We start from the raw sequence: 14,552 nt of genomic DNA, 5'->3' as shown, positions 1-14,552 counted from the left end.
AGATATTAAAAGGGTATTCACACAAACAAAACCAATGCCTTTAACAATTATTGTAGAATTAGTTATGTAATGACTGTTAATATAATGTTCTTTAAATCATTTTTTATTGCTGTTTCGCCATACTCCATGACGAAAATATTCTTAAAAACTATGCCGATACGTATATTAAATTTACACAAACATAAAGAATCTTAACCTAATCCAGTGGATAAATAGTGTGGAAACAAATATTGTAATATAATATAACTAAGTAACGCGTCACTATTTATTTATTTCTATAAATTTAAATGAGTACTTACTCTTTGCATTTATTGTAGTCGTCGGAGTGTTTATTGACTTGTACTTTTTCTTCTTTGAATGGACTTCGCTGCTGTTGACGAACGTTTCCACGATGATGGTCCAATAATAATATACGTCGTATCTCATCGGTAAAATCTGGGCCTACCACTCCACCACCTGTCCCTTGGTCTTTGTTTAAAATTTGTCGTCGCTGTTGTTGTTTTTTCCATGGTGATGATGACGGTGACTCATACTTTTCAGTTGATACATTTGAGGTAGTGTTCATAACGCCTATAACATCTAGTTTATCACCAGACGGAGGTGTAGAATTTCCAGCAATTACTAGATTTTGTTGCTGCTGCCGGCGTCGACGACGGCGACTGGAGCTGCTACCAGCGCCTGGAGTAGTATTAGCAGGGCGTACATGGCGGCGGTTCAACGATTGCGTTCCTCCAATGCACGCAGTGGCAGGGTTACCAATGATAGGTGGAGATCGCAATGATGATGAAGACGCTGCAGTGTTGTCGCCAGCTGACAGCGGTGAGCGGAAAGACGATGATCTTCTAACAGGAGATGAATTAGCCGTCGTCGTTGGAGACCACTGATGAAGCAATAAATGCTGCTGTTGTCGGTAACGATGGTGAACGGATGATATGGCCACGGACGAAACAGCAGTGTCTAAATCTTCAGTATCTATTCTATCAATACCACCACCATCTTCTGTAGTCGTACAACCAAAACTGTCGTCTGATGATGAAGTGGTGGTGTTGTAATTGTTATTTGATGTTGTAGTACCACCGGCATCTGTGGAACCAGATGATGACAATGATGATGGCGGAGATGACTCACTAATAAAACTCCCCACACTAATCGGTGAACGGAACGAAGATGATGATGGCCAGGCTGGCGAGACCACACCTGAACACTGGTCATTATTAATATCCTGCCGTTGTTTGGTTATTGTCGGCGGCTGATTGTGTTGACGGCGCCGCCGCCGCCGCGGATCATCACGGTTTCGATGCCGACCAGCTACGGTGTCAGAGGAGCGTGGTGGATCCGGCAAAGGCCGATTAGCATCAAATTTATTAGTTGATACAGATGTTGTATTCTTTAAAAGCAATACGTTTGGACGACGTATTTGTTGGGATTGTAAATGATTATGTAAAGTGGTGTTTAATGTGGTTCCACCAGTAGTATGGTTAGAAGAGGTACATGTTGGTTTGGATTCGGTAGTAATTGGGGTGTGTGATGGCGATAGTTGTCCTGAATCATCGCCGAAAATTCGAACGAGACCATGGGGTGGCACTGACACTGAAATAGACTGTTGACTGTTTTGCTGTTGTTGTTTTTGTAGTGGGCGGGCGTATGTGGCTGCAGTTGATGAGGTCGAGTTGGACGTGCATCGATTTTGTTGATATTGCTCTTGTTTTGGAGCACCTGTTTGTTGCAAGGTAAACAAAAATAAAAGTATAAATTCATATACATATAAAATACACATTCTATTGATTCACACGGATTTCACATCATCATACATTTTTAAAATAAAATATGTCTTTTCTATTTTCAGAATTAAAGTGTATTTGGGCGTATTTAGTTTAGATCCGTGGTTCTTAACTGGTATGTATGCATGTAGTGTAATAACATGACATACTAAAAATAATTATTGACAATTTTCAATTATATTTTAATGTTATTTATAAATAATTTTAGTCTTGATATTTAAATGTGTCGACATTTATTTGGATTTAAATCGTGAAAAGATTGAGAATTGCTGTTTTATATATTATTATAGGAAATATAAAACATAATAGTTTATTAAAATGAAATATTTTTTTACGTTGATTTTTACATTAAATTTTTAGAAGTTAATTGCTGTGCAATCGCAACAAGTTTTAAGGTGCCTATTCAATACTTTAAGACGATTATCAATTACAATTTAATCAAAAATTTTTTGATAATATTTTTGGTTCACTTACTTTGAAATAATTTGAGAAAATAAGATATGAATAAGACAATTTTTTAATATTTCAAACCACTGCGAATGTAGCAAGATTATATCTAGAATTTACCTCGTGATCTTTGTTGTATATCTGGATATCGATCGCATTCTTCACTGTATTTATGTTGCATTGGACATTGGGTTCGCCGTGTTGTAACTGGTGGTGGACTTCGTGGTGGTGGTGGCGGTGGTGTTTTTTGCAGTTCCAAACATTTTTGCCGTAACTCCGGTTGTACCATAGAATTGTAGTGGGAATGTTTCGAGTGGATGTTGCCAATTGATACTTTATTAAATGGTGGTTGATGACGCGGTAAGTGCCGAGGTGTAGAGCGATGGATGTGCTGAGACTGTTTAATGGGAGCAGGTTTTTTGTTTAGTTGATGTGATTGTTCTGATTCATATTGATAGAGAGAGTTTTGACGAAGCTGTGCATCATGGTAGTTAGAGAGTTTTTGTTGACCTAAGTTATGACCATCATCTTGTTCAAAACTTTCACGAACCAAATACGTTTTTCTTATTTTGTATTTGTTTATAATATTGGTATGTATATCAAACTTGTACTTCGAGCATTCTATATTACTCATTACGTCGTAAACGCAATTAGTAACTTGTGTTTTACCTGGTATACCAGTGATGTCCATCTGTCTAGCTACGTTTACTGTATTACCCCATATGTCGAACTGCGGACGTTTCCAAATTCCATCATTGCAGCCGATTAAACCAGCTACAGCGGGTCCAATATCAACTCCTGTAAACATAATCGGACAATTTTATTATTCATAAATGATTTGATATCATGATACACATTAATGCTGTAACTTAAAATAATAAGATAAGTGTAAGATATATATATTTTTTTTAGATAATATTGTATTTATGTTTACAATGTAGTATAGCGAGTAAAATAAATGATGCAATATTATATTTTAATATTTTAAAATATTTAATTATTATACTAGTACTTCTGCAAAAAATTTATATTTAAAACTACACATAATAAGTAATGAGATATTTGAAAAACAACTAAAAATTACTGTTTTCATTGTCATAACTTATAAGAATACAAGGTATTTGAAAAGTACAATTGAAAACAGTGACAATTAAATTCTAGTGGATTGATAATTAACATTATCTATAATGAGATAAATATACCTCTTACCAATCAAATACATAGTATGATTGATATGTTTAAATTAATATTACAACTCATGGAAAAGAGACATAAACACACAAATAAAAAATTAAATTAACAATTATAAAATAATGCATATAAGATATTATTTAGGATTTAAGTAATTAAATATTTTATTTTAACCAATGAGAATTGGGTTTTGTTATTTTTTAAGTTTATCAATGCAATAATTACTTAATATTTAAAACTACATACTGAAAATATAAATAATAATAATAATATAGTTGATATATGTTTATAGGTATTAAATAACAAAATACAAACTTAAGAACCATTATTAGACATATTGGAAGAGTTTAAATATTTTGAAAAAAATGAATCAATTAAAACATAAAAATGGAAATTATTGAAAAGTAAATAGTTATTTATGTAAATATAGAAAACCCTGGTATACATACATTACAATAATGATACACATTTTAGATATTAAAAAATATTTTTTCCCTTGCTTATTGTGAAGGTATTATAAAATATATATTATTAGACTAAAATATGATTATCTGTGAAACTTTACTTAAAAATGTTATATGAGTACCAATTATTATGATGCACCATTTAAATCAAAAGTACAACATATTAAGCTCAAAATAATTGTAAAAGATAATATTGAGTTTAACACTAGGAATTTTTAACTTGATTATATTTATAAAATTAATAGTAATTTACTAAAATAATTTTTAAAATTCCTAGTATTTTTCATTTATTTTTAAATTATATTTTGGTATTGAGCATTTTTGATATTATAAACTAACCAACTCGAAGAACAAATTGTGAGTTTCCATTAATAGTTGGCGTTGTCGTTTGTCTACGATGCAGTATGTGGTGCATTTCTTGAATAAAATCCAAAGCAAATGTTACATTATTTGCTGATATGACATTATATAATTCGATTTTATCTTCTGAACTAACACTAGCATTTTCAACGTCATTTTTTCTTTCTTGGTGATCAAAGTTGCAAGATTCATCACGTTTCTGTTTTGTATCATTCAGCAGCATGACTTGTCGACGCTTTGTTCCATCATGATGTTGTAAGCCAACAGCTGCCATATATGTGTTAGTTCCCAACATTTTTATTTTTTCTACTAATCCTCGATACTTCTGATTATCAATAAGCTGTTGACATAAAAATAAATTAATTTTTGACTTAAAAATTATTTTTAGCTCATAAAAATTACTCTATCAAACTCGCTGAATATGTTGTAAAGTAGTGCTAGCTGTGCATGGCAGAGATGACCGCTAGTATCACTGTTTACATTAATATTGTTTGGCATTGATTGTTCTTGTTGTAAAATTGTAGCGAATATGACAACAATTGCTCGATAACTACAATGATAAAGCGGTTGTGACAAGTTTGCAGGAATATGTTCTTGAATTTGAGGCTGAAAACATACAATTTTATAAAATTGTTACTTTAAGTGTTTAAGTACTGAATTATACGAAGAATAAAGCATAGTTTAGGATACATACAGTGGTTCTAATCGGTATTGATCTATTTTCTCCGAAAACGTAGTTCTGTTGACGCCGAGTTCCTTCAAATTCGTCATCAGCATCATTAGGATCATTAATGCATCTTTTTCGCAATAAATTTGTTACATGATCAGGTATAACGGCATGCAAAGTACGGCGGTGTGCTTCGCGTAACACACACAATCGTCTCACGTTACGATCCACCTATAAAAACAATAAGCAGAAGTCAACAACCTAAATTAATTAAATATTTAGGTAACTAATTAGTATAAAATATTTAAAGACGTTTGCTAATATTAACCTTAACCCTGTGGTGTGCTCGTCGATCTTGTAAACGATGCTTGTACACGAAACAGGCAAGTGTGGCCATGGCGAATGTAATTGCGTATACCGTAGCCATGGCAGTGTTTAAACCAGTCACTTTTTGCTGTTCTCTATCTCGTAGTTTTAATCTATATGCATAGGATTAATGAATAAATATTGTTAATAACGATATATCAGAAGTAAGGAATAAACACAATAATAATTAATAAGTGGAATCGTTAGTGTTGATGAAATACATTTCGACTACTTGAAAATTCAGAATAGTTTGTCAGAAAAATAAAATATCTTGTATGATAAGTCAATGATACAACTAATTAGACAGTTTAAACTGAACTATTGCATGGTGGTAGATATTTAAATATAATTTTATTAAATAATAATGCTTACAACTGTTGGTTTTCCTGGTAGCTATCACTATAGCCGAGGGCATTAATTATTTCATGATGGTCATTATTATTTTTGGTGACAGTGTTATTTGTTCGATGATCTTGTGACACGATAGAACGACTAAACAACGATTGTGTCGGTGATGACATCGAGGCGGCCATAAATACATGTTTATGCGTAAAGTGAACAAAAGCCACAGAAAATACGCAAGTCATAACAAACAATATTATAATTTTCATCCGCAGTGTTGGCAGCGAACCATAATAGATGGGAAACGCAATAGCTATTGATGTGAACACTAAACAGCATGTAAGTACAGCGTATTGAGGCCACATACACGTCAGCGGGCTTCGATATTGTTGTGTTAAGTTAACTTTGGGGGTATTAAATCCACCACTTCCATTCATGATAATGTTTTGAGTATGAAGTTGATTGTATACAAGTTTTGTTTCAACTGGTTCACAAGTAAACTAAAAAAATTTGAAAATAAGCATATACTAAAAAACATTATCAAAACAGAATTGGATACGAAAATTCTAATGTTATGTGTGCATATTGTATAAATATAATGTAAAAGTATGTACACAAAAATAGTACACAAATGGGTTAAGTAGTAATCATAATAACACTTACAGCGTTTAATAAAGCCAAAAGACAAATGAGTAATATAACGATCAGCTCGCAGCAGGCACATATCCAATAAAAGTAGGTACGCCTTTCTTCATCTTGATATATTCTTTTCAGTTGTCTATGTCGCCGACGTAATAGATTGTTATTGTAGCTGTTATTAATATTAATAGGTTGTGAATGTTGAAACCGATTTTGCTGCTGTAATGATGATGCCCTTGCTGTTGCTGCCATTATGGCATTTTCATTTCGATAGCCGGGTCTACTTTCAACATCGCTGTCGTCAGATGATATGCATGACGATGCGCCTTCATTATTTGAACAACAAGTGAACCAGCTACGGATTCCATAACAACGACACCATTTGAAAGAACACTTGCGCCAACCATCACTATTATCTAAATGGTTACGAGTGGTCATCACAGTATCTGTCCTGCATTGAAATGGTTTTAATAGCCATGCAAACAATGAATATCTGCTAGCATGGCAAACGAAAAACCGCTTAAAGCATTTATCATCACTGTTACTACTGCTACTAGCATCACTATCATTGTTATCACTATCATAGTGATGATAATATTCATCATCATCAGCAATAATGGCGGTGGCATAAGTAGTGCTGTAAAACTTGGGACGAGGAATCCAACCGATCAACAAGGCCATCACATAAATCAGTTCTCCCTATATATACACAAATCATATTATTTATTACACACTTACAATATTAATAACGTAACCAATATTATTTAACTTTTTGATTAATTTAAATTTAAAAAAAAACTTACAGCAGTTATAACAAACGGTGTAATAAATGTGATACAAAGTAGCATAGTCCATGGCATAGTTGTTACGTTAACCACAAATAAGGTAATAATTACACATAGAAGCAGTAACTCTGATTTGGCCAATCGAAAAAGATCATCGTCGTTGAATTTATTTTTAACTTTATCGTAATCATCTTTGTTACTAACTACAAATACGTCATTTTCCCATCGGCCGTAACGATCCTAAAAATAATAGATATTAGATACACGTGTATATTATTTTAATTAAATGAAATAGAAAGGTAATAAAGATGGGCAAGTGGGTACAGTTCTGCTGTACATTGAATATAGAAAAAGACACTGTATGGATGTGTTTAAACGAGTTCAATTATATATATTATTGTATACGAAAAATGATTCTGGGCGGAGCCAATCTGTCAGTATATATATCACTAAGTTTGTTTCACGAATTTTTTTTTTGATAAAGCTATTAGAGTAATTTATTTTACTATTAATATTACCATAGGTTGAATTAAACGGAAGTATTGCATTCATTATATTATTATCAACAACACATCATTGTAAAATCAATATATTTATATATATCTAGCTCTGTTCAGAATTTAATGGATAATGTACACTGAAATGAGATTAGCCGTGGACTGTGTGTACGGCATATTCGTAGTATCCAACAAACACAAACTTATAAAGCATTTTCTAACCCACTATTATACCGTCTCATTATTAAATATTAAATGATAAATACCATTGATGAATTGATTGCAGATGTTGTATTCAAATTTGTAGAAACAGCTTGTGAATCTTGTTCAAAGTATTTACTCCGCCTATGGCGATTTCTTTTTATTAACGAGGCTATAGGAACCAAAGCAGCTAACATCACTGGAATTTCTGTAGCCGATGTTGACGAATTGGTAGGTTGTTGTTCTGACTCCATCTCGGGATATTTTTGACGCATTTCCTCTCTGAGCAGTAGTTGCTCTATTGATTGGAGAATTAGTGGAACAATTACCTCTCTACTGACATCATATATACTATTATCGTCCATTAAATTTTCTTTCTTTTCTGGATGAGAATACTGTAAAATAAAATCATTAATAGAAAAGTTAATTTCGAAAACTATAGTGTTCGCATATGTAACTTACTGCAGTTTTAGGTTTGACGTAATATGTTTCGATTCGATTGTCGCATAGAAAATGATTCCTTTGTTCTTCATAACTACGTTCAAACGTGTAGTCGTTAGTATCGCCCTGATAGTTGATTGTGTTGTTACGAAGATTGACTCCCGATGGCAGAGGATCTACTCTATTCACTGCAGTATTAACAACTCCTTTCTTAGTAACCTGATTGACCGTGGCATGACTTACATGCACCAATCCGGGACTACCACTATTTTCAACATACGACGCTACTTGTACATCTCGGCCCCATGCACTATACTGCCAACGGCTACCAGAATCGGATCGAATGCTAGCATTTCCGGTGAAACCAAGCACTCCACATGCTACCCGGCCCGAATGAACGCCCACTCGAACATTAAGATTGATTTTGGGTATGTTGTGGCACCGACTTACATCACGAACCACAGTACTGTTTTATAGAATTAAGATATCATGATTACAAAACGCATTGTTGTATACAGTATAATATACGAGAAAAAATATGCAGTTGGCAATACGTGTAGATAAATTTAGCTGGTTAAATATTAAGAATTAATAATTGTTTTAAATCGACGAGTCTATACACTTTTATGGATATTCAATGAATAATAATGTATTAATGAATTTTCGAACGGAATGATATAACAAGTATGAAAACGTACAAAGTATAGTAGCGTGTTATATTCATGTCAGGCATACGGATAATTTACTATAATTTACATTATTTATTTATATATATATAAGTCGATTTTAATATATGAATCAATTGTACACGTTAATATGAAATTTATTTAATTAAATACAATTTTTTTATTGCGAAGTTAATGCTTAACTGAAAGTATGATTTTTCCATATCAGAAAAACTAAATACAGCATAATGGTTGTATCAATGGGGTAACATGAGAAATAAAAATCATATTCAATTAGTTGTAAACTACTTACTTAACAGCTTCGATTAGATCTAATCCCATTTGGATGGCATTTCTGGCATGTCCATTGTCATTAATCAACCAACTAGCATTTTTCTGTTCATCATCGTCATATCTAAAGCTCTCTTCATCCGGTAATCCGGCAATGAAATACATACGGTGGCCGAGTAGCCGTATTGGGAGACAACGATTGCGATATGCCAGTTTACGAAATAAATTTGCTAGCAGTTGATCAATAAGTGTAATGAGCTCGGTGGATATTTGGGAACCAGAATTATTATTGCTCACAATTAGTGGCGCGTTGTCCCAAAATCCAGTGACATTAGCAAACACAACACTAACATTTTCGTATTCCTTTAAAAACATTTTCGGCATAAAATTAGTTCTTTGTAGTATTTCTTGCTGATGACTCTGTAATTGCGCATTATCTTGTTGGCTAATTGTATTAAGGGAATGTGCAGCATCAGCAACTATGTTGTATTTCATTTCCAAAAATATGCGTCTGGGTAACAAGGATGTTAGAAGTTGATTCTGTTTATTAAATAAATCATATTAAGTATTAGTATAATTTTAATATTGATACTAAGTTACTAGAAATAGTATATAAATAGTTTTAAATATTCTAACAGTTTAAAGTAAAATTGCGACGAATCAAAGTCAGAATTGAAAGAGAAAATATTTATTTAATGATATTTATATTTAATGGTTAACTATTAATTGATCAAGACGTTGTCACAATTTTACTTTCTGAAAATTTTACACGAAGTACTTTATTGTAAATTGGTAACTTGATAAAAATTGAATATCAGATATGAATATAATTTTAGAAGTTTTTAATACTCAGCATAAATATATATTATACGTACATACGGTAAATACATTGTCAAGTAATAAAGTACTATATAAGTTTAAACAAGCACAAACTAATCCACTAGGGACAGACTTTAATGGTTGGGAACCGTTTATAAGCACATTTTGAAAATATAACCTGAAGTTATTCAATTGGCAGGCGTTTGCACAACCATATACAAAAACTGTTAAAAAATTGAATAAATGAAAAAACATGAAATAAACATAAATCAAGTGAAATTTCAGTCATTTAAAAAAATTAAAATAATTGATCTTTAATTTTAACCAACTTTTTTTATATAATACATCGTTATTTTTATTTTTTCAACAAATTGAGTACATTACTTTTTACACAATTTGAATAAATTATATGTTTTAAATTTGTTTTTTTTATTAGCTACAGTAGTAACTATTATTCATGTATAAATAATATTAGACAGAATATTTCCGGACGTACGATCGTTTCAATGAGTATACCAACGGTTAATCAGTGTTTAGTATTAGTAATTTTGTGCACCAACAGAAATTTTCTAAAAAGGTATGTATCATTTAACATACGTAAACATTTCATGACCTAATCAAAACCTGTGTGCATAAGAATACTCAAATAAAATATGCTAAGTTTTGAAGAAACGATAAGGTATTATTTTTACGCACATAAAATAATGAAATATTATCAGTTCGTTAAACACATTTAAGTTTTTTTAAAAAAAAACTCAGTTAAAAATAGTATACATTTTTTTTAGGAATTATAAGACTAGAAATTAACTGTATTACTTGTAATTTCAACAGTATTAAAATGTTCTTACCAGCTTATTAGCCTGCCGACGCAATGCTAGTCGAAAATATTCGTGTTTCCCACTAAATATGTTGTTGCCTTCGTGACTTCTAATTTCAGTACGGTCTTCGATTATTGATTGACGTAATAGCCATCCAGCTAGATTGACGCATGCAAGAACTACTACATTAGCTGTAAGCTATTTTTTATAAACAAAAAATAATTAAAATCCACGTTTAAACAAAAAAGAATATTCTTTAAATTATAAGCACCTGTTGAATGGCTGCCATGGATGAATTATTGACTAGACGCTGATGTTGTTGGTAAGCAATATACATACTAAGGATTGTGTGTCCGATAGAAGTTACGATAGCAAACAGCAAAACGGCGATTGAAATAGAGGGGTCCTCTTTGAAATTATCTTTTATATTTTTTTTGTTATCGTTATGCTCGTTAATAATTTCACTAAGCTCTTTTCTTGACTGTTCATCTATACTCGTAGGAAAAACCAAACAGTACGAAACGAATATGAAAAATGACATTTGCCATAAGCCTTCGTAAAGTGCTAATTGATTTTCATAAATATCTTCTGAATTATAATAGTTAAGTTGTAGTAACAACTGCTTTCGTCTTTCAGCAGAGTTTTCCGAGGAATCTTCAGTCATTTTATTCATACCTTTATCTCCGAAGACTTCAGCTAGTGGTACAGATGGTAAAAGTGCAGTAATAAATAGTACGATTAACATGTAGCAACACCACCGTTGTCGTTTTTGCCACTGATACCAGATATAACTAATGATGACTGCGCAAAAAGCTTGCCCAGAAAAATACCACATCGGCTGTAGACGACATAACCATTTAAATATATTGCTGTTATCGATTCCTCTTAACCATATCCATCCACTACCATATTTTATGTCATATATATAATACACTGCAGCCATAGCAGCTGAATATATAATATGCAATATAAAAGCCCACACAATCGGTGATGTTGGTAATGCTGATCGTTTTTTATAATTTTGTTGATATTGAGACTTGTGTCGCCGTTGTCGTAATGGTTGTTTTTCCCAGTCATCTGGTGACTGATAACGGTTGTGCAATTCAAAAAGAACAGATGATGTCGGCTGTGGACGCTGCATTTCTTCTCCGCCGTACCAAAGGAGGTTGAGGCTGTGTTCTTGTTGTTGCTGCTGATCTCGTCTTCTCTGATCTTCAGTTATGTGATTTGTGGCAGAAGTTCGATAATTTTGATTATTATTAATTGATGTAAATATAGTTGGAAACACCACGGCGTTAGAATTGTGCCTGTTGGGCTGAAGACCATGTCGCCAAGATCTTGTGGCAGCTGTCATCAATCCATTAAAAAGGCTACGACGGCCAGTAACCTCAGTTCCAAGGGAATTCATAACCCCAGTATTTTGGTTTTTGCTGTTTGACTTTCATATGGAATCAATGTTCAATTACATAGATTAAATGTACGGTGGCGATATTATATTGGATCAATATTCGTAAAATTATTAAAACAAGTAATATCTGATGAACAGTTTCTTGAGAAAGTGGTAAGTTAATCACAGTAATAAGAAAGTGTTTAATCAATATTAGCAAATATACTGTATTGGTGATAGAGGTTAATTGCTGTCATTTTAGTAACAGCAATACTTGAAATTTCCAATTTTTTTTCCAATTCCAGTCACTGACAAATCCTGATATCGATATATATTATTTTAGACAAAGTGGTTGCAGAGAGAGTATTACGTCACTTGTTGTCATCAGTGTCAGAAGAAGTGATAGTAACAAGGAAAATATGGATACCGTGATGAGAGAGCAGTGTAGTCGATAATCAGGCAGCATATACTTATTCACTTCATGCGTCACACCTTAAATCAACAAATACATTTTATATATTTGTTAATAAAATCAATGAATCAAAAAAAAAAAAAAAAAAAAAAAATGTTACAATTTAAAAAAACTTGAAGTAGTTAAATTATTTAGTAGTTTTAGTAAAAATTATTAAGTGAACAAAATTCACTAAAAAATACATTTCAAAATTTTCTAAACAAATTGCCTTTGAAAAAGTACTTAGCATACATGCTCCAAAGTAAATAATGTATAATATTCTGATACTATCTAAACTATGATTAATTATACTTTTTATAATAAAATATCTAACAAAGTATATGAAAACCAATATAACTCGGCTGTGTCCCCCAAAAATAAAATAATATACCTACTACTATTGATTATAAATAGTACAATTTAAAATTAGTGATACTAGGTACTTCAATAAAAAGGGCAATAATAAGTTGCGATAACGAATTTAATAAAAATCTAGAAATCTAGATTAATCATTTTAGAAGTTAACAGAAATTAATATTTTTAAAGAAATAAACAATACTATAATTCTAAAAGGTTAAATCATTTATATTTGCTTTAAATTAGGTTTTTAGGCGGGACAGTCTGTCAACATAAATTTCAAAAAACATTTTGTATTACTATTAGTAATTTATATAACAATTTTGCATAAGAATTACGGTAGAAATTAATTAATATTTATAAAAAATAAATCACGTATTATAATAGGTAATGATTATAAAAATATTTAATATAACTTATAACTATAGCCAACTTATTTAATACCGACGTACCATGTAACAATGTAAATAAGTTTATGGTATAAATATAGCTTGATACTTTCAAAATGTTATCATTAATAGTAAATGCAATACAGAGGAAAGTTTCGAGTTCTTAAGAAAAATTTATTTTGAATTAAAATATTGTTTTAATAACAAATTTGTTATAAAACGAAAATTGTTCAATTTTATTTAAAAATCCATTTTTTTTTTTTTTTTAATTGTTTAAAATTATTTTAGTTATTTTTTGGTTGGTGTGGGTAAAATTACAAGGAACATACTTTATCAAACTTTTAAACAGAGAATATAATGTTCAGATATAAAATACAAAACCAAAGATCTATTATTTTTTATATTTATTAAAATAAAACATTACTTAATTATATAAACAAACATAATATTATTATCCATAATGAATAAAAAATTATTTTAACAGTATTAATCAAGAGTTAAAAACAAACAAAAAAAAAGTAGGTTTGTAGGTATCACTCTTCTGTACATTAAGTCTGGAGTGAATCACTATTATGGGTGAGTTAAATTTTAATCCAATAATATATTATTCTTTACAAAAAACGATTCTGAGCGGAGATTCAGTTTTTTCTTTTCAAACAGCGACTTTCATTCGTTTTTTAAGATATGATTGTGAGTCTTTAGGATTTTTTTATACTTTAATATTTGTTAACGCATTAAATTTATACTTACATTGATAAGACGTTGAAAATTAAAAGAAAATGTTTTTTTTTTTTTTTCAATAAATACATATGAACAAGACTGTCCCGAGTGATTCATTCAACATAGAGTCGAACCTATTAGCTATTGATTTGAAATTTTGAGGGTAGATTAATACTATAATTTCACCAAGCACTAAGAAAGAATTTTTTTAAATTTTGATCTAAAGAGGTTGAAAAGGGGTTAAAATGTTCGTGCAAATTTTATAAATCGATAGGTAATAGCGCTTTTAAGCTGTAAACCTCTATTTCACATTTTTAGGCTCTGTTACGTGAACAATTTTATGCGGTATGCTACACAATCAGTACGCTCACAAGTATAATAATTTGGGCACCAAATGGAAATACATCAAATGTAGTTTATAGAGAAATTTTATAATAAATTTGTTGTCATAAATTATATACATTATATATAATT

General features: G+C 31.1%; 1 protein-coding gene across 4 annotated transcripts in view; it reads right to left on the bottom strand.

Moving 5' to 3' along the window:
* Positions 1-14,552, bottom strand: part of LOC112595752 — a 32,758-nt gene that overhangs the window by 3,363 nt on the left and 14,843 nt on the right. For all 4 annotated transcript variants that reach the window (XM_025341052.1, XM_025341053.1, XM_025341054.1 and 1 more), the window contains 14 exons: positions 11,046-12,653; positions 10,805-10,972; positions 9,160-9,677; positions 8,203-8,647; positions 7,806-8,135; positions 7,061-7,282; positions 6,282-6,956; positions 5,649-6,118; positions 5,239-5,389; positions 4,938-5,141; positions 4,646-4,849; positions 4,223-4,583; positions 2,349-3,026; positions 300-1,716 (listed from right to left, as the gene is read on the bottom strand). In XM_025341052.1, the coding sequence (XP_025196837.1) occupies positions 300-1,716; positions 2,349-3,026; positions 4,223-4,583; positions 4,646-4,849; positions 4,938-5,141; positions 5,239-5,389; positions 5,649-6,118; positions 6,282-6,956; positions 7,061-7,282; positions 7,806-8,135; positions 8,203-8,647; positions 9,160-9,677; positions 10,805-10,972; positions 11,046-12,182 (6,980 nt within the window). In that variant the 5' untranslated portion in view covers positions 12,183-12,653. The remainder of the gene's footprint in view (positions 1-299; positions 1,717-2,348; positions 3,027-4,222; positions 4,584-4,645; positions 4,850-4,937; positions 5,142-5,238; positions 5,390-5,648; positions 6,119-6,281; positions 6,957-7,060; positions 7,283-7,805; positions 8,136-8,202; positions 8,648-9,159; positions 9,678-10,804; positions 10,973-11,045; positions 12,654-14,552) is intronic.

The sequence above is a fragment of the Melanaphis sacchari genome, unplaced genomic scaffold, assembly GCF_002803265.2.
Source record: "Melanaphis sacchari strain LSU unplaced genomic scaffold, SCAv2.0 Contig29_pilon_pilon, whole genome shotgun sequence".
Taxonomy (NCBI): Eukaryota; Metazoa; Arthropoda; class Insecta; order Hemiptera; family Aphididae; genus Melanaphis; species Melanaphis sacchari.
This window is presented reverse-complemented; position numbering and strand designations above follow the sequence as displayed.